The sequence below is a fragment of the Somniosus microcephalus genome, chromosome 1 (assembly GCF_052327205.1).
Source record: "Somniosus microcephalus isolate GS21.2 chromosome 1, FLI_Smic_1.0, whole genome shotgun sequence".
Lineage (NCBI taxonomy): Eukaryota > Metazoa > Chordata > Chondrichthyes > Squaliformes > Somniosidae > Somniosus > Somniosus microcephalus.
The window spans coordinates 94,298,922-94,326,895 of record NC_140987.1 but is presented as its reverse complement, the minus strand read 5'-3'; the positions used below and the strand labels follow the sequence as shown (position 1 = coordinate 94,326,895).

Genomic DNA, 27,974 nt, shown 5'->3' with positions numbered 1-27,974 from the left:
CAGTTAGAATTCAGTTGTATCCTGAAAGTGTACTCTTAGCACTTGTTGAGAAATAAATGCTCTACAAATGTAAGGGATTGCTTGGGAGGGGGAAGAAATTTATTTATATAGTAAAATGGATTAATCCAGGAAATGTGTTTAAAGGTACAAGATTAGCAGTAAACTGGGGGAGGGGTTCTAACAAATTGCAAGTTGGTTTTATATCCAGAGACTTGGAATGCAAAAAAAAGAGGTAATGGTGAGCTTGTACAAGACTATTTTTAGGCCACAGTTAGAGTATTTTGTGCATTTTTGGGCACCCCAATATAAGAAGGATGTAAAAGTAATGGAAAAGGTGCAGTTGAAATTTATTAGAATGTTACCAGGGATGTGGTTTTACAGTTATCAAGGTAGACTTGAGAAGTTAGAGATTTTTTTCTCTAGCGCGGAGTATTAAGGGGGTGACTTTATAGAGATCATCAAGATTATAAAGAGTTACAGTGAGGTCAATAGCGATGGGTTGTTTCCACTGGTTAGCAAGATGTTAATGAGAGACCAGATTTAAGATTGGAGGGGGTGGGTTAGAAACAAATTCTTAGAGGTTAATTGGAATGGGGATTCTGTACCACAAACTGTTGTCAAAGCGCATTTTTCTAATAAATGCTTTTAAAAGGAAATTGGATAGTTGCTTGAAAAATAGAGGAACTTCAAGGGTATGGTGAGTGAGCAGAAGCGTAAGATTCGATTTAAGTGGCACAGACTTAATATACTGTATCATTTTGTTTAATTTTATATACACTTAGCAATTTATACAGTTGAACCTTGATTATACACCATAATGGAGGGATGATAATGGAAATTGAGAGAAGACTTTGACTTTCACATCTACAGAACATCCCAAAGCGCTTCACAGCGAATTAATTTTTGAAACGTAGTCACTGTTATGTACACTTAGATGACAGCCAATTTGCGCATAGCAATGTCCCTGCTTTTCATCAAAAGATTGTCATGGGATCTTTTATATCCACCTGAACAGGAAGATGGAACCACAATGTAACGTTGAATCCAAAAGATAGTACCTCCGATAATGTAGCGCTGTCTCAGTACTTCACTGAAGTGACAGCCTACGTTATGCGCTCAAGTCTTGGAGTAGTACTTGAACCCACAATCTTGAGAGTCCGATGGAGTGGTACCACTGAGCCAAGCTGAGACTTGGTAGGGAATCAAAAGTTCCCCTAAACTTCATCTGACGGTTTGTTTTTAGATCCTGATTGTTTTATTTAGATTATTTAATCAGTTTCACAGCAAATGCTGGTAAGAGTTTTTCCATTTTAAAAATGAGATATTTTCTGGAAAACAAATGTTAGGATTCTGTTTCCACTGCTTTCTTTCTGACCTGCAATGAACTGACTTGTGGCTAAATATCGGAACTGCATGGATAGTGAATTCTACCAGATACAGGACATCCAAGTAGCAACTTACAGCTGGATCTAGAGTGCAAAATCAATTTAAAATCCTCAATTATGTACAGGTGGTTCAAGTCCAAAGTCCCACTTGTCTCTCAACTTTCCTGATTTTTTTTTTAATCCAGGTTCCACACTATACAGTGTTTCATGCATTTGTTTCTTTTCTAGTCTGCAGTCTGTCAGCTGGAAAATTCGGTACATTACTCAGTGGATCTTGGGATACAACCTCTAAAGTCTGGCTAAATGAGAAATGTTTGATGACTTTACAGGTATACCTTATTTCCCATCCTTTTTTTTTAAAGAAAACTATATATTATTTCTCTCTTGCTGTAATATTACTTGAAGTATATTTTGCTTTTAGGGTCATACGGCAGCAGTATGGGCAGTAAAGATACTACCTGAACAAGGCTTCATGCTGACTGGATCAGCTGACAAAACAATTAAGATGTGGAAAGCTGGCCGATGTGAGCATACTTTTACAGGTATGTCTGTATTTTCTTTGGACAGTTGCAATTGATAGTTCTGTGCATGTTTACTGTTCAAAGAAAGTGAATTTCACTCATTGTCTCTGAATTCTTCTAAAGTCATGAAAAAAAGACTATCCATCTTTAAAATAACTTGTCTCTGCTTAAAAAAAAAAAAAAAAAAAAAAATTAGGCTTCATTATGGCACTGTTAGTCTCGGAATAGTAACGTATCATGTCAGCAAGAAAACCCTCGATCTTCAACTCAATCTTATAATAGTTGCCTTTCTGTAAATCAGAGACTTGGATCCTTTTTTTCTTTTTAACAAAAATATGGAGGAACATAGAATAAATGTACTGTAATTTTGGGCCATACAAACAAGGAATTCATAGGTTCTCTACTAAGTTAACTGATCTCAGACATGATAATAGTGGGGGTACTGCAGTCCCCAATACAACCTGGCAAAACAATGTTTCTGTAGGAAAATCCGCATCGGAGCAATGGGAGGCTTTCAGAAGGGAGATTGAGATCATACAAGGGCAACATGTTCCCATAAATGTCAAGAGTGGTTCCAAAAACCACAGGGAACCGTGGATGTCAGGGGATATACGGGAATGGATTAGGAAAAAAAGGAGGGCTTTTGGTAGATACAAAAGGCTAAAGACGGAGGAAGCCCTAGAGGAGTACAAAAAGTGCAGGGGGATACTTAAAAAAGAAATTAGGAGATCAAGGAGGGGCCATGAAATAACACTGGCGAACAAAATAAAGGAAAATCCGAAGATGTTTTATAAGTATATTAAGGGTAAAAGGATAACTAGGGAAAAAATAGGGCCCATTAGGGACAAAAGTGGCAATCTGTGTGTGGAGCCGGAAGATGTAGGAGGGGTTCTAAATGAATTTTTTGCATCTGTTTTCACTATGGAGAAGGACGATGTAGACATAGAAATAGAGCGGGGGGACTGTGATATGCTCGAACATATTAACATCGAGAGGGAGGAGGTATTGGCGGTTTTAGCTGGCCTAAAAATGGATAAATCCCCAGGCCCGGATGAAATGTACCCCAGGCTGCTGTGTGAGGCAAAGGAGGAGATTGCGGGGGCTCTAACACATATATTCAGGACCTCTCTGGCCACAGGGGATGTGCCAGAGGACTGGAGAACCGCTAATGTAGTACCATTATTCAAGAAGGGTAGTAGGGAAAAACCGGGGAACTACAGGCCAGTGAGCCTAACATCAGTGGTAGGAAAATTACTGGAAAAAATCCTGAGGGACAAAATTTGTCTCCACTTGGAGAGGCAAGGATTAATCAGGGATAGTCAACATGGCTTTGTCAAGGGAAGATCATGTCTGACTAATTTGATTGAATTTTTTGAGGGGGTGACTAGGTGTGTGGATGAGGGTAACGCAGTGGATGTGGTATACATGGATTTCAGTAAGGCCTTCGATAAAGTCCCGCACAGGAGACTGGTCAAGAAGGTAAGAGCCCATGGAATCCAGGGTGCCTTGGCACATTGGATACAAAACTGGCTTAGTGGCAGAAGGCAGAGGGTGATGGTCGAAGGTTGTTTTTGTGACTGGAAACCTGTGGCCAGTGGGGTACCACAGGGATCGGTGCTGGGTCCCTTGCTGTTTGTGGTCTACATTAATGACTTGGATATGAATGTAAAGGGCATGATCAGTAAATTCGCGGATGATACTAAAATTGGTAGGGTGGTAAATAGCGAGGAGGGTAGCCTCAGTCTGCAGAACGATATAGATGGGTTGGTCAGATGGGCGGAACAGTGGCAAATGGAATTTAACCCGGAAAAGTGCGAGGTGATGCACTTTGGGGGGTCTAACAAGGCAAGGGAATACACAATGAAGGGAAAGACCCTAGGCAAGACGGAGGGTCAGAGGGATCTGGGTGTGCAGGTACACAGATCCCTGAAGGCGGCGGAACAGGTGGATAAGGTGGTAAAAAAGGCATATGGGATACTTGCCTTCATTAGCCGAGGCATTGAATATAAGAGCAAGGAGGTTATGATGGAGCTGTATAAAACACTGGTTAGGCCACAGCTGGAATACTGTGTGCAGTTCTGGTCGCCACACTACAGGAAAGATGTGATCGCGTTAGAGAGGGTGCAGAGGAGGTTCACCAGGATGTTACCAGGGCTGGAGCGCTTCAGCTATGAAGAGAGACTGGGCAGATTGGGTTTGTTTTCCTTGGAGCAGAGGAGGCTGAGGGGGGACATGATTGAGGTGTACAAAATTGTGAGGGGCATAGATAGGATGGATGCTGAGGAGCTTTTCCCCTTAGTAGAGGGGTCAATAACTAGGGGGCATAGATTCAAGGTAAAGGGCGGGAGGTTTAGAGGGGATTTGAGAAAGAACTTTTTCACCCAGAGGGTGGTTGGAGTCTGGAACTCACTGCCTGAAAGGGTTGTGGAGGCAGAAACCCTCACAACATTTAAGAAGCATTTGGATGAGCATTTGAAATGCCATAGCATACAAGGCTACGGGCCAAATGCTGGAATATGGGATTAGATTAGACAGGGCTTGATGGCCGGCATGGACACGATGGGCCGAAGGGCCTCTATCCGTGCTGTATTACTCTATGACTAACTGTGTCCCTAAGTAGACATGCAACTTTAATTTAACCAGTCTCTTTCTGTTAACACTGGATTTGGTTTTTTTTTAAGGAATATTTACATTTATGTGAAATTCAGTATTAAATCAGAGACAAATGTCAAATAACAGTTGATGTTCCAACTGGACGACAGAACAAAATGAATCCAAATTAGACAGTATGATGAATTATAGGTTAGCATAGTTCATAGATCAGAGAATTTACTAAATGTGACTAACAGGTCAATAGGCCATAACAAAAGCAAACCAAACACTAGGGTTTATTTCTAGAGGGATAGAATTGAAAAGTAGAGAAGTTATGCTAAACTTGTACCGAACCTCGGTTAGACCACACTTCGAATACTGTGTACAGTTCTGGTTGCCATATTATAAAAAGGATATCGAGGCATGGAGAAAGTGCAAAAAAGATTTACAAGGATGATACCAGAACTGAGATTATACCTGTCGGGAAAGGATGAACGGGCTGGGTCTCTTTTCCCTTTAAAAAGAGAAGGCTGAGGGGTGACCTAATAGAGATCTTTAAAATTATGAAAGGTTTTGATAGAGTAGACACAAAGCGAGTGTTTCCACTTGTGGGGAAGAGCAAAACTAGAGGCCATCAATATAAGATAGTCACCAAGAAATCAAATAGGGAGTTCAGAAGAATCTTCTTTACCCAGAGAGTAGTGAGAATGTGGAACTCGCTACCACAGGGAATAGTTGAGAATAGTATAGATGCATTTAAGGGGAAGCTAGATAAGTGCATGAGGGAGAAGGGAATAGAGGTTTATGCTGATAGTTAGATGAGGAAGGATGGGAGGAGGCTCAAGTGGAACATAAATGCCTGGTTGGGCTGAATGGCTGTTTCTGTGCTGTACATTCTGTGTGATTCTTGCATGCTAAACCCACTCTTGCTAAACTCATTCAGGGTGATAATTGGTTTTTTATTTTGACTTTGTCTTCCTGTTCAGATAAAGAGCAAAGTATGTTTCTTTAAAAAAAAATTTTTAAAAAAAAATGGCTTTCCAGTGAGAATTGATGTAAAAAAATTTCTCAGTTATGTTTTTTATATTAACTTTGACCTTTTTTAGGTCATAACGACTGTGTTAGAGGACTGGCCATTTTGAATGAATTAGAGTTCCTGTCTTGCAGTAATGATGCCACTATTCGCCGATGGCAAATCACTGGGCAGTGTTTGCAGATTTATTATGGACATACAAATTATATCTACTGCTTATCAGTCTTCCCAAATGGAGAAGGTAAGTTTTTTTTTAAAGTAACTCTACAGCTGCCCTCATTTATGATAGATTTGATGCATTTAAATTTAACTGGTCAGACTGTAAGAATTTGCACGCGTGGAATATATATTTAAGTTGCTGACAACTAAATGCTCAGCCTCACCAGTTGAATTTGTGTTAAGATTCTTGTCCTTTGGGCTACCTATTCTAAGAGCCTAAAAGTTCAGAAGTAACCTTCAGACTAGCAAAATGCTTCTATTTTTCTGATACAAATATGTACTTTTGGATCTATCTTGGATCTGTTCAATTATGTAAGCGACAGTACTTTCAGAGAGACAGACTCTTGAATATAAAGCAGTGCTTATGTCATCAGGAAAAGCGTTCAAGCAAATAATTTCAGATAGTAGATCCTGCTGCCAAAGAGCCAGGAATGCTATTTATTTGTGGGTTATTTTAAATGTAAATAACCTATTTGAATATTGACTGTGTAAAATTCTGTTACAATAGTGCATATTTAATGTTTGAGTTCCTCACAATCCAGGATTAAATTAATGCACACACACTACATAACAGTCAAGTCCTATTACCTTGAAGTAGTTTAATTCCAAATACAGGATGCTACCATTTTTTGGCACAAAAATAAACTTTAAACTAGCAGTAGACTATTATGTTTGTGATATAAAAATTAAAAATGTTTCTATTCTCATGATCCAATCAATTTCTGCATAAAATGATAACATTTGAGATGGGATATGGCTTTATGATAGGTATATTGCAGATGTGAGGAGTGAGCTGGGGTTTAGGTACAGGGTGACCCAATTCTTAGAAGCAGCTTAACTTGGGAATAGTGTATGAGGGTTGAGCAAGAGATCTAAAAAGAGCATATTTAATTTTAGTTAAAGCAAATTGATCATTAACTACAGTGTATGAAATATATTCTCTTCAGATGTTATCTGTCAAATTAGTTTGATAGGAATTGTCATTTACTGAATGCATCTATAACTAAGTCTTGTATATGACACGCACTTCCTGTCCAGATTATAACCTTACTTTCTGTATCACATTTTTTGTGTTGTGTTTTTTATGTTCCTGATTAAAATGGGTAAAACCTATGTCAATATGCTGTAGTGGTAGGCCACTGACCACTAAGTGTCACTGGAGCAGCAAAGCAATGTCAAAAGGGTGGCACCGTGGTACATAGCATTATACTGCTGCCTATATTGACTCAAATCTTGGGAGCTGGAAGGGTGGAAAGATAAGTACAATGGAAGTATAAGAGAAATTTAAGCCTCATCAATTTTAAGCTAATACCCAGGCATGATTGAGAGAGCGTGATGTGACCGTTCTGTAAAAATAGGAAATGCATGCTATATATAAAACCTTTAATCATATATTATGAGCATATCTTATGTAGTGTTGCTCACAATCCAAAGATGTTCAAGAAGAGAGGAGCTATTTGTAGTTGTATTACATGGGACACTGACTTAACGGAGGTAGTTCTGGGATCTTGGTCGAGTTGCAAAACAGACTGCTGATTTGCTATTGCCTGTCTTTTGCCCGATGATAAAAGTTAAAATAACCCCCATTGTGTGTACAATATATATGGATGCTCTGCTGACAGTAAGTCTATGCACTGCTTTATAACTGCAAGAACATTATACCATGTATAAAATAAATAAAATGTAGGTGTGTCTCATTTTAAGGATACAATGTGAAATTTCCCTGCATTCTTGATGTGAAGGGTAACTTCACTTGCCGATCAGCTTACAGATGAGAACCTGGGTTTTTTTCATTTGCAGATCAATTAGCAAGTTGGAGACTGTTTGGAACTAGTGTTCTTGTAGTAGGGGAACTAAAACAGACAGCATTTTAAGATTGTTTTGCATCAATAAGAGGAGACAGAAATTGTAAATTATCCTAATTGTAAGACTCATTGTTTAAAAATTGAAAAATGATCTGCTGTAGCTATTACAAAAAATGGAAGTCAAGATTAGGAGTCAATCACTTGGGTAGATTGTCTCATAGCGGAAGAATGACCCAGTCAGATGAGGTAGAATAAATTTGTCTAGGTTAGAATAAAGTTGCCTATCATTAAGAGTGCAAGATGTGTCACAGGAAGTGTGTGTAGGTGTACACTATATGCAAGACTATCTACGGTTAGCCTAGTAATACTTAGTTTGGAGTATTTCTTTTAAATACTCAAAGAAAATAGAGGATTTTCTTTCTTTCACAAAGCTAGTCAGTGTGGCAGAGAACCATTGAAACAAAGCAGAGGGTTAAATAAATATGAACTGCACTGGGAATGCCTTGTTTTTATTTTGCCAAAACTGGGAATTAATTCCACACCAGACTAGCTAAAATGTGGAATTTTCGAGACCAAAATTAAGTATTATATTGGTTTGTCATTTTCATTTACAGGAAACTTCGCGATATCCGGCATCGACGGGACCGAGCTGCTGCCGATCTATCAAAACTTCGGATAGACCAGCGCTAATGTTGAAGGATATGGAGGTTTTCATCTCTGTATCTGACAACAAACACTGTTGCTTAGCAACAGCTTGTAAACACTCGGCCCGTACCTTGGAAGTGTCTCTGAAGCTGTTGCTAAGCTACAGAGACGCTTTCCAGAGCCTGACTATTTATAAAAAAAAATTTTAAAAAATGCTAGGAGAAGAAAAAAAACCTAACCAAAACGGCTGCTGATTGCTGCCGTTAGATCGAGGTTTCCGGACATACAACCTCCGGATAAACCAAAGTTTCCTGTATTATGAAGTAGAAAACATTCTGCTTAAAATATGTTCTCTAGATCTTCGGGCAATGACAACAATCTTTTGATATTTGTTTATTAGGTATACTTTTCTCTGATTTTGATTGTGCATTGGTCTCTTTTTCCTTCAGATTTTGTTACTACAGGGGAGGATCGATCCATAAGAATTTGGAAGGATGGAGAATGTACTCAAACCATCAGGCTTCCAGCTCAGTCTATCTGGTCCTGCTGTGTACTGGATAATGGTGATATTGTTGTGGGTTCAAGGTAACTTTGCTGTACAGCTATAAAGTCTCATTTTTATAATAAGTGTACAATAAAACTCAGTTCTTCAAAGCTCTGTTCAATGGAACATTGAAATTATCCTTCCAAATTGCCCTGCTCGTGCTTTTGGGGCCCTAGAACCTACCTTCTTTCTTCAGCCCCGCTCCCTTTCTCTAGTCACCGTCCTTATTCTGCTGGTTTCCATTGTGAACAGAGCTTTAAGACTTCACTACCCTCAGACAACAAAGCTGCAGAGTTGAAAATGTCAGCTTTATATCTCTTGCTGAATATATTGGAATATTCAGATGGTTGCAGATGAGCCAAGCTGAACTGAACATTATTTGTTGCTGAAAGTTCTTGAGCAGATAATTAAACCAAAACCATTTCAACCCTTTAAAGACTGCAGTTGTGTTTGTACCACATTGAACAACAAACGTAGGAATTTATGATTTCACCCCACTACAATATAGATTATTATATTTTTATATTCTGTACTTATTCTGAGCCTACTACCATTAAGTGATGGATTTATGCATACAAGAGCCTTTTTACTCCCTAGCTGAGACGAGGTGCATCTCAACCAGTACTAACTAAAACACTTGGCCCTATTTGTCTAGTCTGATACATTTCCGAGCATGTAACAAACCTGTCCAAAATAGTTGATTAAACTGAAACAAGAGCATGGAAGTTAAACCTTTTCTGATCCTTCACACCTGTTTTTTGACCTAACCCTCTTTGTATTCCCTATCGTTTTTTTTCCAATGTATGGTATTTTCTGATCTGCTTGCACCTTTCACATTTCCATACTGTCCAGGACACCACTTTCTTGTGATGTGACTGGTTCTGAATTGGACTTTCTCCAAACACTTGTAGCTTGTGTTTACAGCAAAAAGGCCATTCCCATAAGTGAAAACCAAGTGTCCTAATAACAAAAATCTGAATCTTATGCATGCAGTGAATTGGATAGCATGCCGCAGGAATCACAATTACACTTCATCTATGGTGTAATGCACCAGAAACGATGTGGGATGTCCACCACACCCTCCTGTCTACTTTGGAAGGCGATTAATGCTGGTAATGCAGTCCATTACGTTCAGACTAAAACTAATAGATTTATTTACAAGTAAGATAATTCTACGGAAGCAGTAAGGCCCAACAAATTACTGATGACTGCAAATGCTTAGTAAACAATAGATAAAATCATTCGGTGAGTAGTTTAAAATATCTTCTTCCTAATGTATTTCCGACATGTTCCCATTATCTTTAAGACTTTTGGAGGGAAGAATGTTTTGGTGCAAAGTTTGCACGAAGGCAGCACAATTCCTAAGTTAACCCATGGAGTCCAAGGACCTGTTTCAGAAGTTGAACTCTGAGCTTGTATACTAAACTAATGTTAAGCGTGTATTGGAATGTTTTTATGCCAAAAGAGTCTTTCATGTTACAAGTGTTGATTTTGAGACATTAACTATCTTTCATCCAAAAGTGTCCTCTGCTGGGCAGCTATAATCAAAAGTATCCCAGTGTCTGTTGGACAGCCATTGGAATTTAGATTGAATACCCATTGTCCTTTAAGGAACCACAAATCTGCATCCTGACTAATTTACATGTAAACGGTTAATCTCTCTATGAAAATGTGGATGAATTAAGACAGTTTAATATATTGAATATTCCCAAGTTTCCCCCACAGCTACAGGTATCAGGAGCCAATTTTTATTTCAGTTATATACTGTCAATTTTAAGTCCCTTAGAAAAATACCATATACAGTAGAAATATTCCTAATCTGAAGAAGACTGAAATTTCTGCTTTTGTCAGGAACACTTTCTCAAAATAATTACTGTTGAGGAAAGCCCTGAAATTCATGTAAACAGATCAGATCCTCAAAGCTAAGTGTAATTGGCTTGCACCTGCTGTAATGTCTTGTAAATTTTACACATCTGATTGTGTATGATCATAGACTTTCACCCTGAAATTATAAAAATTATCAACTTTTAAAATCAGAAAGCGGCAGATTATATTGAACATAAAATTTTAAACCAAACTGGATAGAAATTGCAGTACCGGAGCTGCTTGTTTGTTATAGCAAACAGATAATCACTGAAATATTTGGAAAGCAGAAGTTCCTTGACCTGTTACACTATATGAATGTGTTCCTTCACCAAAAAATTAGATATCAATTACATCACCTGATCATGTGATTAATCAGTTTTCTTTTGCATGCTCAAAGGAAATGTTTTTTTTAATCTCGGCTTTGTGAAAAATTATAATTGATCAGCGCAAAAAGAATGATTTAACTGAAATTTTACGGTGACAATTTACATTTTGTAGGCAAACTGCTAATACTAAGCAATTAGATTTGTGTGCGAATAACTTTTATAAGTGTAATGATTGCAAAATCTGGGAAAATTTACGAGCTATCTAATTCTACCTAACATGCTTTCAAGCAGAGTTTGGATGAGTTAATTTGGATGAACTCCGCTGTCTGTATCCTGACTCGCACCAAGTCCCATTCACCCATCACCCCTGTGCTCGCTGACCTACATTGGCTCCCGATTAAGCAACGTCTCAGTTTAAAAAAAATTCTCACCCTTGTTTGCAAATCCCTCCATGGCCTCGCCCCTCCCTACCTCTCTAACCGCCTCCAGCCCTACAACCCTCGGAAATAACTGGGCTCCTCAAATTCTGGTCTCGCACATTCCTGATTCCATTCGCTCCCACCATTGGCAGCCATGCCTTCAGCTGCCTAGGCCTTAAACACTGGAATCCCATCCTTAAACCTCTCCACCTCTTTACCTCTCTCTCCTCCTTTAAGACCCTCCTTAAAACCTATCTCTTTGACCAAGCTTTTGGTCACCTGTCCTAATACCTCCTTTTGTAGCTCTGTCATATTTTGTATGGTAATGCTCCTGTGAAGTGCCGTGCATCGTTTTACAGGAAACTTTTGTTTATCCGGAGGTTAAATGTCCGGAAAGCTCTATCTACTGGCAAAATTCAGGAGTCGGTTCAGATCATTTTTTTTCTTTTCTCCAGTCCTGGCTCTGCAAGCATCTCTGTAGCTAAGCAACAGCTTCAGCTAGACGCTTGCAAGCTGCGCCGACTGTTTTGAATCTGTTGCTAAGCAACAGGGTTTGTTGCTTCACACGGAGCTCTGAGCTCCGTATGTTTTAACATTAGCGCTGGTTTCTATGGCAGTCTTGATCTAACGGCACCAGCTCGGTCCCGTCGGTGCCGGATACCAGAAAGTTTCCTGTACTACGTTAAAGTTGCTATATAAATGCAGGTTTTTGCATTCAGATTATTTGTGTTGCTTTGGTATGCTGATGCAATTTCTTATGCTGCAGTGATGGTGTAATAAGAGTGTTTACAGAGGCTGAAGAGCGGACAGCCACTGCAGAGGAAATCCAAACTTTTGAGAACGAGTTGTCCAATACAACCATTGACCCCAAGACTGGAGATTTAGGAGATATAAATATCAATGAACTTCCAGGAAGAGAGCATCTTGATGAGCCTGGTATGTGATGTCATTCCTCTTTAACACAGTCAGTCAGTTAAGAACTGTTTTATACTGAGCTGAAGTATAAATTTAGCAGCGCTCCAAATTGCTGTTTACAAAATGTGAAGGTTATCACTTGGTTTATGTCAAATGCAAGTAGTTTTTCTATTTGGGATATTGTGAGGTGAAACAGAGAGTTTATCCCATTCTAATGAAAGGTTACACACCTGGAAATGTTATAACCTGTCCTTTTACAGATGTTGACTGATCTGCGTATTTCTAGCATTTTCTGTTTGATTTGCAACATTTGCATTTTTTTTCTTTTTATCTGAGAATTTATCTCTCTCTTAATTACCAGCGAATGACTTAATAGCAAAAAATGTGCCAAAATACCTTTTAATTTACAATCTCCTCATAAAGTGGCAGCACGTGCACACACACATGCATAGTGTTAGTTTCAATGTAACTAATTATATAGAGTTGTGCAGTATTGATAGCAATTAGAATGCTGCAGAATATAAGAAATGTTTCCTTAATGTCGGTGGGTATGTTGGGTAATCACATGATCAGGTGATAGCATTGATTTACTTGGAGATTTGTCATTTTATACGGAGGGTAGCTGTACCTTTTACAAGTCTTGCGTCTAGCATGTATCTATAGTGTCGCACCTGAAAATGATCCGAGATATTCCACATCAGTAAGGTAAAACATTGTAATTTGTTCAGATACCTTTTTCAAAAAAAAAATCACATTTAGTCACTGAGGAATAAGTAATCCTCAAGTAATAAGCAGAATAAATGAACAATGAAAATCTTTCAATTTTTTTCTCCCAAAGCTACTGTTCACAAACCAACACGTACCATAAAACTGACAGGAACAGGAGTAAGCCATTCAGCCCCTCAAGCCTGTTTTGTTATTCAATGAAATCATGGCTGATCTGTATCCTAACTCCATCCAGCTGCCTTGGCTCCATATCAACAACAACTTGTATTTATATCTTTTGATATCCTTGGCTAGTAAACTCTATCGATCTCCGATTTAAAATGATTAATTGAGTTAGCATCGACTGCTTTTTGTGGGAGAGAGTTCCACACTTGTACCACCCTTTGCATGTGGAAGTGTTTCCTAAATCTCTCCTGACAGACCCCTTGTTCTAGATTCCCTAACCAATGGAAAATGTTTCTATTTACCATATCAATTCCTATCAAAATCGTAAAAACATTAATTAAATCATCCCCTAATCTTCTATATTCCACAGAATACAAACCTGCTTTATGCAATCCCTCCTCCTCTTCTAATGAATAAATCCTTTAAATAATTTCTTCAAACTGTTCTTCTTCACTAAATCTAGTGTACATAGCTGGGGATAGCAACGATGATATAAAAATGCATATACTGTAAATGATATTTTGAAAACTAGCCCATAAAATTAGTTTCTTGATGTTAGAAATGACTGCAAGAAGTTTTCCTCACATTGCCTTAACCTTTTGCCTAGAGCCTGGATATTAGTCATAGATTTATACAGCACAGAAAGAGGCCCATCGTGTCCGCGCCGGCCATCAAGCCCTGTCTATTCTAATCCCATTTTCCAGCACTTGGTCCATAGCCTTGTATGCTATGGCGCTTCAAGTGCTCATCTAAATGCTTCTTGAATGTTGAGGGTTCCTGCCTCTACCACCCTTTCAGGCAGTGAGTTCCAGATTCCAACCACCCTCTGGGTGAAAAAGTTTTTCCTTAAATCCCCTCTAAACCTCCTGCCTCTTACCTTGAAACTATGCCCCCTGGTTATTGACTCCTCTACTAAGGGGAAAAGTTCCTTTCTATCTACTGTATCTATGCCCCTCATAATTTTGTACACCTCAATCAGGTCCCCCCTCAGCCTTCTCTGCTCTAAGGAAAACAACCCCAGCCTGTCCAGTCTCTCTTCATAGCTGAAGCACTCCAGCCCAGGTAACATCCTGGTGAATCTCCTCTGCAACCTCACCAATGCAATCACATCCTTCCTATAGTGTGGCAACCAGAACTGCACACAGTATTCCAGCTGTGGCCTAACTAGCGTTTTGTACAGCTCCATCATAACCTCCCTGCTCTTGCCTCCATTAGCCAAGGCATAGAATATAAGTATCCCATATGCCTTTTTAATCACCTTATCTACCTGTCCTGCTACCTTCAGGGATCTATGTACATGCACACCGAGGTCCCTCTGATCCTCTGTCCTCCCTAGGATCCTACTATTCATTGTGTATACCCTTGCCTTGTTAGTCCTCCCAAAATGCATCACCCCTCACTTTTCAGGGTTAAATTCCATTTGCCACTGTTCTGACCAACCCGTCTGTATCGTCCTGTAGCCTGAGGCTTCCCTCCTCGCTATTTACCACTCCACCAATTTTCATGTCATCTGTGAACTACCTCCTACTATCTAAATCATTAATGTACACTACAAACAGCAAAGGACCCAGCACTGATCCCTGCGGTACATCACTGGACACCGGCTTCCAGTCACAAAAACAACCTTCGACCATCACCCTCTGCTTCCTGCCACTAAGCCAATTTTGGATCCAATGTGCCAAATTGCCCTGGATCCCATGGGCTCTTACCTTCTTGACCAGTCTCCCATGTGGGACTTTGTCAAAAGCCTTACTGAAGTCCATGTAGACTACATCAACTGCACTACCCTCATCCACACACCTAGTCACCCCCTTGAAAAATTCAATCAAATTGGTTAGACATGATCTGCCCCTGACAGTCATGCTGACTATCCTTGATTAATCCTTGCCTCTCCAAGTGGAGACTAATTCTGTCCCTCAGAATTTTTTCCAAGAATTTCCCTACCACTGATGTTAGACTCACTGGCCTGTAATTCCCTGGTTTATCCCTACTACCCTTCTTGAATAATGGTACTATGTTAGCTATCCTCCAGTCCTCTGGCACCTCCCCTGTGGCCAAAGAGGATCTGAAAATTTGTGTCAGAGCCCCTGCAATCTCCTCCCTTGCCTCACACAGCAGCCTGGGATACATCTCTGGTTGACTTGCTCTTCTAGTTCCCAAAGCCAGAGATTGAACACAAACTTATTGTAAAATTGTCTTGTGTTTTCTGATCAATCTAGTGCCATTATATTAAGCCAAGTACTAGGTCATGTTTTAGTTCAATATTTGAACTATTAGTTTTTTTTCTGATTTTTCAGGCACAAGGGAAGGTCAAACACGGCTGATCAGAATTGGAGATGGTGTTCAGGCTTATCAGTGGAGTGTTGTTGATGGGCGATGGATAAAGATTGGTGATGTGGTGGGTTCATCGGGAGGAACCCAGAAGAGCTCAGGCAAAGTTCTTTATGAAGGCAAAGTATGTTTCAGAATGAGAAAAAAATGTAATCTACATAGGCACTATTTGTATTTTTACCTTTGTTTCCACAAAATAGAAAATTGGATGACATCTGTTACAGTTTTGAAAATTTAATTTAGTTCTTCTATCTAAAAAGGATACTGTTCTCTAGTGTGTATATTGGCTATAATATAAATTCCACTCCTATGAATATTTTACAAATGAACGGTTGCGTAGTTTCACTTGTGTTGTAAAGGATATCAAAATATGTTTCCCTAAGTAAATTGAAATCAAAATGTCATGCATATGGGTTGCTGCCATCTCTATTCAACTAGTTCCTGGAGCATTCACGATTGCTCTCTGCTAACCATATTTTATTCTGGTGACGTGACAGCAGCAACCAATCGGATTGCAAAAATAGAAAGCAGCCATGGGTTCCAAGCCAACTTCACCTTCAGTATATATAGCCAAATAAGAAACCTATTTAAAAAGAGCTTATTACGAGAAAGCCTACCAACTCCTTGTGCACTTCCATAAAAACCTGCTGCCTGGCATGGCCTCCCACCCAGTCACTCTGTTCCTTAGCCTATCCTGCTTCCAATTGCACTTTCCATATCCACACCGATGCGCATTCCCATGACTAGTTGCCTGATTTCACCAGCCCAACCTATTCCACACACAATTAACACGGTGGGAAATCCCAATATATTGTATTACAATTAATATTTAATAGGCCCACTCAATTTTTACCAAATGGAAAGTTATTGTAATATCCTATGAAATGTGTCATCTTGTGTGTTCTCTACCAAACTGGGCAGTTGGTTTTGACTTTATCTCTTTTTGTCACACCATCTGTGAATGTGCAGTTGAATTACAGTTTGAAGCTAAGTTCAGACTTACAAAAAAGTTAAATACTGAGTTTGAGAATCTGTTTTCTTGTTCTCATTATTTTTTAGGAGTTTGATTATGTATTTACTATTGATATTAATGAGAGCGGACCTTCAATGAAACTGCCTTACAATATCACTGATGATCCATGGCTTGTTGCCCACAACTTCTTACAAAAGAATGACCTGAACCCAATGTTCCTAGATCAGGTTGCGAATTTTATTATTGAGAATACAAAAGGACATACACTAGGATCAACAGGCACAGGGTTTTCAGACCCTTTCACAGGTCAGTGAGGTTAATGTACTGAAAATGTGGTTTGTATCTCATAGTTTTTTAATATGTAATGAATACATATATTATTCTGAGGTATTGTACTCTTACAACTTGAGAGTAATAACAATAATGTTCAAACAGCTCGTAGTAAAGAGTTGAATCAATATTCTGGTACCAAGCCCTTTTCAAAGATATTATCTGGTTTCAACCAGATATATGCTGCAATAATAAATAGAAATGCATATAATTTACTGCACAGAAACAGGCCATTCAGCCCAACCAATCCGTGACAGCATTTACCCTCCATGCGAGCAAATGGCCCTAATCACCATTACCTACCCTCTTTTATCCCTTCATCCCCTTTTCCTTCACCTATCCAATCTAGTTTTGAAGGTTAATAGTTTTTACTTCCACCACTAACTCTGGAAGTGAATTTCACAGCCTTCAACTGTGCAGAGAAGTTTCTCTTGATCTCTTACATTTAATCTTGTATCTGTAACCTCCACCACCCCCCCCCCCCCCCCGCAACTACTAGAAACAGTCTGCTTCTATCTACCCTGTCCAATTCTTTCATAATTCACTTTTATCATATTACCCCATTATGTTCTAATGGGGGAACTAGTGCCAATTTTTCAATTGTTGTGGCTAGTCCATTTGATTTTATTTCCCTCTTGTTAAATTGTTTTCTGCATAAATATTATCCACATTTATATTTTCCTTAACTATTAGCTGATCCTGATTGGTTTTACTTTCTTATCCAACCCTCCTTCCTAGTTTAAATACCGTCACTTCCCTATTTAACCTATTTTGCAGTCCAGACTGACCGTCTTTGTTGCCTCCCACGTGCTAGACTGGAAAAGGTTGTACAAGGGGAGGGAGAACAACCAGTTACTGTGGTCCATGTGGGAGCCACTGATGTAAGTAAAGAAAGGCCTGAAGTCCTGCAAGATGAATTTAGAAGATTGGTCAGTCTGTTAACAGCCCCCTTGTTCAGATGTAGCCCATTCTTACGGCATAGCTCCTAGCACTGGTGTCATTGCCCAATAAAGTAGAATCCCTCTTTCTGACTCTGTGTTTAGCCATGCAAACTTTTTCATAATGTTCCTGTCCTTCCCTATTCTAGTGCTTGGCTGGGGAAGTAATCCTGAGATTACCATCTATGAAGTTCTGCTCCTAAACTCGTTTCCTAATTGCTTAATTTCATTTCATTTTCTGGGCTGCAAAAGATGGTCAGCCTCTTAACTATTGAGTCCCTGTCATTACTGCATTTCTAGCTGTGTTGCTTTTTTGTGACTGCATAGGCCAGTGATATTTTTTCTACAGTTCAGCATTTCTTCCAACACTTTTGATTGACTCCCCTGTATAGCTGTGCCCCTGTTACATACCACATCTGGGATAGCATTTCCAGGATTAACAAATACCCTATTATTGTGATATCAAGGACTGACTGTCACATGGGATGCCCACCATGTAGTCCTTACTCCTTTCTAAAGGTGGAAATGATCTTGCTATTTGCAAATGAGTATGCAAAGACTAAAAGTACTGGCCTGTAATTTGCAGTCAGCAGCAAAGCAAAGGCATTCGCTGCTGGCCCTGAAGAAAGCTTCCCACAAAAATGCTGTCATCGCTGTGGCGAGAAGTTTGGCTTTTCGACATGCAGTTGCGATCAGTGTAGTGTGGGAATTCCACAGTGTGAGCTGCTGTGATGTCAACAAGCTGTCTAAGCAGCCAATCACAATGCAGAATTCTCAGACGGGAAACCAGGAAGTGAAGAAGCTCCTTTTATTCTGACTTTTTAAAAATGTGATAGAGAGCTTAACAATAATTGGGGCTCTCACATGTGGAAAAGGTAAAGCTGAAATAAATATGAACAAACATTTAAAATATATAATTTTTTTTTAAGTTTCTTAAAAATTGTAATTGGAGAAATTTGACACTCCACAAAATGAAAATGTGTTTTTCAAGGCCATAATATTTGCTTAGCAGTCAATACAATGTTAAAGCCCCAGTTACACCTAATCCAACAAGGTCTAACTTTTAATGGGGTATTTAACAGCGATATTACTGCGGAAAAGCCCAAGTTTTTGTCATTTTCACTGATTGCCGGCGATGGGGGCGTGCACAGCGCAGCCAGTGCCGGAGCAGTGAATGACTGACTGCAAGTTCAGGATTTCTGCATTAGGATGCACGTGTGCTAAATTCTGAAGTTGAGGTCAGTTTCAAAGGGGTAATAACAGCGAGTGCCAGTAGATTTATTTACAGGTAGAATAATACATAAATGCTGTAAGACACAGCAAACTACTGAAAACACAAAGATGGAAACGGTCCACAAGGGTTAAAATACCCTTTTCTGAATTACACCGTTTGAGCATCTGGATTTTTGGATGAAACAGCCTTATTTAGGCTTTCATGATATGACATTATAGGCAAAAGATGCAAATTTCAAATCTACAAATTCAGATCTGCAGAGCAAACAAAAGCTAAGTAATCAGAGCTATATTGTTATACCATGGGACCAACATTATACCATGGGACTAAGCTGCGCAGCCACACTGCTCTCTGCCAGTCCCGCGCAGCCTGGGACCAGCTTTTCCAAAGTTGTTTCACAAATGTGCGAAACTATGAATGGTCCACACTGCCCCTTAAAGGGGCCGTGCACCTAAAAAAAATTAGGGGGAACATTGCATGAGACCCTTTCAAGTTGTGACCATGCCTTTAACGTATATAAGCAACTTGAGAGAATAACACATCTCTCACCTTGTGTGGAAAGGGGTCTTCCTGCAAACCTCTTGCTTTAATGTTTAATTATTCAAAGTAATTGAATTAGTCTAATTGCAGATCTATTCATCATGTTAATGTTTCAAACAGCCAGTCATAATGCTCAAGCAACATTTTTCTAAATTTCTGAACAGTGGTGTTAAGACAAAGAAGATTCATCCAAGATTGGCATCTCTCATTGCCAAAATTTGATTGTATAGCCTGTTATGTTTATTAACTACCCCTTGCTAACAAAACAATGAGTTCTGACCAGAGAAATTGCTAACTAAAACCAATTTTTAAATCACTACCATATTTATCTAGAATCATATAAAAATGTTATAGAAAGCCCTCATTTTATCATCATATTCATGAAATGCCCCATGGTTCACTTATGGCCTTCCTTCATCTATGGCTCCAGGCAAACTTACTTCAGGAGCCTCTGGGGGTTTTGCCTGTGGAATATTTCCATATCAAAGATTCAGAACTCTCCCCTTCTCTCCAAAAAGAGAAAACAAGGGAACACCACTGTCCACAGTTATGTAATGAAAATCAGGACTTCACTGAGAGATATAGCCACACCCTTATGTCCCAGCATTGCATGGTGCAGCATGTTGGAATATTCAGGCTGAGCTTTAGTTGCAGAGAAGCTGTAATTATTTGCCACAGACAGCCCTTGTATTCTGTGGGTCCTAACTTCAACTGATACTGAAGATTATTGGAAAAACTAGCATCACGTTTCACAACCACCATCTTGAGATTCATGTTGGAAGTTGCTACCAACTGACCACCTCTGCTGTAGAGAGAGTGAATCCAGGAGCTGTGGCTTAACAACAGAAATGGCCTTTAAAAATATGCCCTGCCACTTTTGGTTTCTTAGATTTTTAATTACTAGATAAAATTACACAACTTGAAGTACTTATCCGCATAGATAAGAAAATTTGGTCTCCTGTGCTGTACTATTCTGATTCTATGTAATTTTTACTCATTTTTTAAAGTTATTGTTGGGTGATCAACTGTAAGCTTAGAAGTCACAGAAATTAGAAGTTAAATTAAAAATTGTAATTGAATATTGATGGTAGGGTGAATTGTAGTGAGTGCAGCAGTTTAGGAGTGGGGTCATGGATTGGATTTAGGTAACGTGTTGCTACAACAATGGCGTGGATTTGGTTACAGAAATGGAGAGAAACCGATAAGCATCAATGCTTTAAGGAGGGTGACATGCCAGAAATAACAGTATGACTTTATAGTCTGGATAACCAGGGCTTCTAGAATCATAGAATGATACAGAAGGAGGCCATTTGGCCCATCATGCCTGTGCCGGTACTTTGAAAGAGCTATCCAATTAGTCCCACTCCCCTGCCCTTTCCCCATAGCCCTGGAATTTTTTCCTGTTCAGGTTTTTATCCAATTCCCTTTTTTGAAAGTTATTATTGAATCTGTTTCTACCACCCTTTCAGGCAGTGCATTTCTAATCATGACAACTCACTGCGTGTAAAATTTTCTCCTCTTGCCTCTGATTCTTTTGCCAATTACCTTAAATCTGTGTTCTCTGGTTCAGACGCATTTTCAGGGGGTTAAATCAATAATCTTCAGTATCAGTTGAAGTTAGGACCCACAGAATACAGGAAACTTTGTGCTATCCGGCACCGACGGGACCGAGCTGTTGCCGTTCCCTCAAAACTGCCGGACACTCCAGCGCTAATGTTGAAAGATACGGAAGCTTTTGAGCTCTGTATCTGTCAACAAACCCACAGCTTCTAAACAGTCCAAGCATCTCTGTAGCTTAGCAACAGCTTCAGCAGACCTTGCAGAGCTTGACTGTTGAGGAAAAAAGCAATGAGAAGAAGAAAAAAGCAATGAGAAGAAAAAAAACCTAACGAAAACGGCTCCTGATTTTTGCCGGTGGCTCGAGCATTCCGGACAGTTAGCCTCCGGATAACACACAGTTTCCTGTACAAGGGCTGTCTGTGGAAAATAATTACAGCTTCTCCACAACTACGTCTCGGCCTGAATATTCCACTGGAAACAGTTTCTCCTTATTTACTCGATCAAAACCCTTTATGATTTTGAACACCTATTAAATATCCTCTTAACCTTCTCTGCTTTAAGGAGGACAACCCCAGCTTTTCTAGTCTTTCCATGTAACTGAAGTTCATATGGGGTATATATTGGAAACCTCTGTCCTATAATATTTTGTCATGGAAAAATACTTTGTACAACCCTGGTATTCTGATTGTCATAAATATAACATTAATTTTTTACACTTTGTTGGTGGCAAGGTTTTAGACTAGATTTCAACTGGTTTGGGATTCATGCTAGTGGACTGCTGAAGTAGACTGAATCTACCTTATAATTATTGGCAGATTTTATGACTTGGAAAAAAGCCATGCTCATTTTAATGTAATGAAACTTAAATCAAACTCAAATTTCTGCCCAAAACCCATTCTTCTCTCCCAGCCAATCTTGGTCAAAACAGAGTTCTCTTTTTTTTTAAATCAAACATATTTGATACTTTGCAGGTTCAGGTCGTTATATACCAGGGACTGTATTGGGCCCTGGGGGCACAAGTGGAGTCGATCCATTTACAGGTAATGTTTCTCTTTGGGGAAAGAGTCTTTTTAAAATTAACCAGATAGCAAATTTATGGTACAATTAAAGTGTTTCGATAAACATTTTTAAAAAGTGCTTAAACTATATCCATTGAGAGATGACCTAACAGATTCCCAAAAATCAGTGTGTTTATGAAGCTTCAATCTGACTTTTGTTTCATTTCATCCTCCATATACATGAGTAAGCTCAATTAAGAAAGGGCAGACCTTGAAGAGCAGTCTGTTTTGAACTATATTACCTACAATTTTCCATTCTTGCACTGTATAAAAGTTCTTCTCCAGAAAGCACAGCACTTGTGCTTTAGTTGGGCACACCCTGGTGATGGTCTTTTGCATGCAAAACTTTGTTTTCGTTTCAGGAAGGTGCTGCTTCTGTGGGGTTTTTTAAACTACAGATGAGTTCTAATTTTGGAACTGGTGGAGAATGTTGCTGTGTTGGTTCTAGCTACCGAGGAATTGCTAGGCCATAGTTAATGGTTGAGTTGGAAGGGCTTGCATTGCTGTTGCACTATGGCAGATGGAGTTCATTGTGGGGGAGTGCAAGGTCATCCATTTTGGATCTGAGAACATAATAGGAACAGGCGGTCATAAGGTCGCTCAAGCCTGCTGTACAATTAAATTAGATCATGGCTCAACTTCACCACCAACTCCTTTTTCCTGCCCTAACCCCATATTCCTTGATTCCCTTAGTGACCAAAAATCTATCAATCCCTGACTTGAATATGCTCATCAACTGGGCATCCACAACCCACTGGGATAGAGAATTCCAAAGATTCACAAACATCTGAGTGAAGAAATTTCTCCTTATCTTAGTCCTAAATGGCTGACCCCTTATCCTGAGACTGTGACCCCTAGTTCTAGACTCTCCAGCCAGGGAAAACAACCTCTCAGCATCTACCCTGTCAAGCCCTGTAAGAATTTTACAGGTTTCAATGAGAGCACTTCTTGTTCTTCTAAACTCCAGAGAATATAGGCCCATTCGACTCGATCTCTCCTCATAGGACAGCCTTATCGTTCCAGGAATCAATCTAGAGAACCTTCTTTACACCTCTAAGGCAAGTATATCCTTCCTTGGGTAAAGAGATCAAAACTGTACACAGTACTCCAGGTGTGGCCTCACCAAAGCCCAATATAATTGCAGTAATACTACCTTACTCTTAGACTTTATTGCAAGGGAGTTGGAGTACAGTATAACATACCATTTGCCGCCTTAATTGCTTGCTGTACTTGCATGTTAACTTCCTGTGATTCATGTACAGGGACACCCAAATCCCACTGAATACCAACATTTACTAGTCTCTCGCCTTTTAGAAAAATATTCTGCTTTTCCAGTCTTCCTACCAAAGTGGGTAATTTCACACTTCCCACATTATACTCCATCTGCCACCTTCTTGCCCAATCACTTAACTGGTCTGTATCCCTTTGCAGCCTCTTTGCATCCTCCTCACAGCTTACTTTCCCACTTAGCTTTGTACCATCAGCAAACTTGGATATATTACACTTGGTTCCCTTATCTAAGTCATTGATATAGATTGTAAATAGCTGAGGCCCAGGCACTGATCTGTGCGGCACCCCACTAGTTACACAGTACCATCCCGAAAGTGACCCATTTATTTCTCTGTTTTCGTTAAAATTGTGCGAAACAAAGGGTCTAATGACAATGAGGATCTTAAAGTAATTAATATTAGTTAACGGTCAGTTAAGCAATCCTCGATCCATGCTAATATATTACCCCCAATCCCATGAACCCTAATCTTGTAACAACCTCGCGTGGCACCTTTGCAAATGCTTTCTGAAATTCCAACTATACTACATCCACTGGTTTCCCCCTTATCTACCCTGCTAGTTACACCCTCAAAAAAATCTAATGGATTTGTCAAACACGATTTCCGTTCTATAAAACCATGTGATTATAGTGTGATTTTTCCAAGTGTCTTGTTACCACATCCTTAATAAGAGTTTCTAGCATTTTCGCTACTACTGATGTCAGGCTAACTGGTCTGTAGTTCCTTGTTTTCTCTCTCCTTCCTTTTTTGAACAGCAGGGTTACATTTGCTACCTTCCAATCCATGGGGGCCATTCTAGAATCTAGGGAATTATGGAAGCTCAAAACCAATGCATTCATTATCTCTGCAACCGCCTCTTTTAAACCCCTAGGATGTACGCCATCAGATCTAGGGGATTTGCCAGCTTTTAGTCCCATTAATTTCTCCAGTAATTTTTCTTTATTAATAATTACATAAGTTCCTCACTGTCATTAGACCCTTGGTTTCGCACAATTTAATAAGCACAATCTTTTAATCTAATTTCCCAATCTACCTTAGCCAACTCGCTCCTCATATCTCCGTAATTGGCTTTGTTAAAATTTAAGACCCTAGTTTCAGACTTTTATCACATCAGTCTCAAACTTGATATGAAATTCTGTCATATTATGATCCTCCTTCCCCAGAGGATCCTTTACTACAAGATTACTAATTAACCCTGTCTCATTACACAATACTAGATCTAAAATAGCCTGTTCCCTAGTTGGTTCCTGGACATATTGTTCTAGAAAACTGTCTTGAATGGATTCCATAAACTTGTCCTCCAAGCTACTTTTGCCAATTGGTTTGCCCGGTTCCCCACGATTATTGCATTACCCTTCTTACATGCTCCTCTAATTTCCTGATTTATACTCTGTCCAACACTATGATTACTGTTAGGGGGCCTATAAACTACTCCTACCAGTGTTTTCTGCCCTTTGTTATTTCTTCGCTCCACCCATACTAATTCTACATCCTGATTTTTCTGGGCCAAGATCCTTTCTCATTACTGCCTTTATCTCATCCTTTATTATCAGGGCTACCCCACCTCCTTTTCCATTTTGCCTATCTTTTCTAAAAGTCAAGTACTCTGGGGATATTTAGTTCCCAACCTTGGTCACCCTGCAACTACGTCTTAGTAATGGCGACTAGATCAAACCCGTTTATCTCTCTCTGCTGTTAATTCATCTATCTTATGAATGCTTTGTGCATCGTGCCTTTAATTTGAACTTTTTACTTTTTTTTTCCTGATGTGGCCTTATTCGCAAATGCCCTATTACCATTGTTAAACTCTTGGAGAAATTCATTATAGCCCAGTTTGGGGCACTAAAACTTCGAAAGCTGAAAAATTAGCGCCAGGCACTAATGATAGGCTCCCGCTAAATTCAGTTGTAGCGCTCCAAGAGGGAAGTGGAGCGCTAAATCAAGCGCTACCACTTCTCATGGAGCACTAAAGCTGGCAAGAGGGGCGGTAACGGTGCAGCGCTGCCGGGGATGGAGGCTCCTTCCCTCCCATAAAGGGAACGGCCATCACTGCAGGCTCTGCATTGAAACGAGGTCCCTCGTAGCTGGTGGCAGCCGCGATCCGTCACGATCAGCCCCAAGCACTCTAGCAGAGTGCAGGGCTGATCGATCGTGGCTGAAGAAAATGCTGAAAAATGGACATACGGCATTACGAAGATTTTTTTTTCACGCAACCATCATCACCTTTAAATACCGCTCCCCAAGCAGCCGGCTTCCCTGACAACGCCTCCTGCAGCTGTCTGTGTTGTCGCCCGGTGATGCTGTAGGGGCAGAACCAAATTTCGGGTCCAGGGCCTTACCATGGCGATGCGCAGCACGATGCCATCACAATCTCCGGGCGCAGGAGATCGTGGTGTAAGGGTTACCACCGCCGCAAACCTCGACAGGAATTCTGCGGGCTTCGGTATTCTCGCCGCACCTGGTCGCAAAGCTGGTAGCGCCCCGTTATCGCACCCCTGGAGGCGCAAAGGAGGCAAATTTCTAGCCCTCTGTTCCTTCCTGGCACAATCTACTTAATTTTACCCAACTCACTACTCTGTTCTTGCAGCCTTGACTTTTCTCTTCAGAAAGACAAATCAGAATATTTTCTTAATTGTGAGACTGAGGTTCTCAACCTTTTTGCTTCTGAGGCCCCCCCCCCTCCCATGTTATAAAAATTTTGCGGAACCGCTAACACAACACGGGTATTTTTCTATATAAATATTAGTTAATAACTATTGCACCTTGTGTAAAGAATTTATTATAAGTCCTAAAATTACATATGCAAAATACTGCAGATGCTGCAAATCTGAAATAAAAACAGAAAATGCTGGAAATACTTAGCAGGTCGGGCAGCATCTGTGGAGAGAGAAACGGAGTTAATGTTTCAGGTCTCAAGAAAGGTCAGCTAATCTGTTTGTGATGTTGATTGAGGGATAAATATTGGCCAGGACACTGGGAATAACTCCCCTGCTCTACTTCAAAATAGTGCCATGGATCTTTTCCATTCAACTGAAAGCAGACTCTGTTTAACGTCTCATCTGAAAGATGGCACCTCCAACAGTGCAGCACTCCCTCAGTACTGTACTAGAGTGTCAGCCTAAATTTTTGTGCTCAAGTCTCTGGAGTGGGACTTGAACCCACAACCTTCTGGCTCAGAGGCAAGGATGCTACCAACTGAGCCACAGCTGACACAAAAGGCTGTTGATGCTGGGTCAATTGAAATTTTCAAGACTAAGATCGATAGATATTTTATTAGATAAGGGTATCGAGAGATATGGAGTTGAGGTACAAATCAGCCATGATCTAATTGAATAGTGGAATAGGCTCGAGGGGGTGAATGGCATACTCCTGTTCCTATGTTCTCATAATGAGAAAGGGGGGTCTTGTTCAACTCAAATTTTGATGAGGACCTTTGTCTGCCCCGCCAATCAATCCTTGAGCTCTTGGTAATGCTCCCAACTTTAATGGCTTGATCCTGGAGTGGCTCTCTAATTCTCTTATGGCTTCCTAATGGTCATAATCTTAGATATTTTGGGGAATTTGCACTCCCATCCTCATCTGCTTTTCAGGCCATTTTGAGGTAACTAATCTGAGTGAGGGAGAGTTGGAATTGATGTACCGGTTTCAGCTTGCAGTTTTCACATTGCACCTTTTTATAGTGCTTGATTTCTGATCTGCAGAGCAGCAAACTGGATAAATTTGGAAGATTCTTGCACTATTGGTAAGGCTTATTGAAATATAGATATACAGTATTCCTTAGTAAATATGTGAAGGATTTTTCCATGCAAAAAATAAACTTTAAATTTGGGGCGGAGCCTTTATTGATATAATACAACTGAGTATGTAATGTGCTTTTAAGGTTATGTAAACTTTTTTAATGCATTCTGACGTTGAGAAGTCTGTTCATTGTTATTGTAGGCTCTGGTCGCTATGTACCTGGCACTGTACCATCTAACCTGGCTCCTTCTGCAGGAGGTGATCCCTTTACAGGTGAAGTTTGAGAAATAAAGAGAGTTTTTTTTTTAGATCAATATGTTTCCTGTTCTTTAATGCTGCATTTCCTCCACAATTCAGGGACTACTGTATTGTAAACGACTTGCCATAAAACTTAGTTAATTTTTTTCCTAAAGAAATTGCTGCTGCATCTGATCTAGTTTATACATCCCAAGAACTATTTTAATTACAGAGAAAAGGGATTCATTGGGCCGCATGTGGCCTGGCAATCCAGCCAAGGCAAATACATTTTATTTGCATTTCTATATCTTACCCGCTGGTGTGTCTTTGAATTTTGGAGATATGGAAGTTTGGCAAGGACTATTCTTGGCTTCATTGATGGATAAACCCTAAATTAGAAATCTGAGATCTGTTAGTATTAGTAGTTTGAGATGGATGGAAATTAATGAGATTATTAATATGTAGCCGATGGTACGCACCTAAGCGGCCCAGGAAGACTAAAAGGCTTGGACTCACCTGGTGTGTGGGTTATTTTGAGACCAAAGTGCCTATAGTATCCCATATTGAGTAAATCAACAATTTTCT

At 39.8% G+C, this 27,974-nt stretch overlaps 1 protein-coding gene across 2 annotated transcripts in view; it reads left to right on the top strand.

Moving 5' to 3' along the window:
• Positions 1–27,974, top strand: part of plaa (phospholipase A2-activating protein) — a 43,671-nt gene that overhangs the window by 7,969 nt on the left and 7,728 nt on the right. The window contains exons 4-12 of one of the 2 annotated variants that reach the window (XM_085984147.1): positions 1,614–1,714; positions 1,807–1,927; positions 5,605–5,772; positions 8,650–8,785; positions 12,122–12,291; positions 15,459–15,616; positions 16,552–16,771; positions 22,039–22,107; positions 27,354–27,425. In XM_085984147.1, the coding sequence (XP_085840273.1) occupies positions 1,614–1,714; positions 1,807–1,927; positions 5,605–5,772; positions 8,650–8,785; positions 12,122–12,291; positions 15,459–15,616; positions 16,552–16,771; positions 22,039–22,107; positions 27,354–27,425 (1,215 nt within the window). The remainder of the gene's footprint in view (positions 1–1,613; positions 1,715–1,806; positions 1,928–5,604; positions 5,773–8,649; positions 8,786–12,121; positions 12,292–15,458; positions 15,617–16,551; positions 16,772–22,038; positions 22,108–27,353; positions 27,426–27,974) is intronic. The other variant, XM_085984150.1, reaches the window with a different exon arrangement.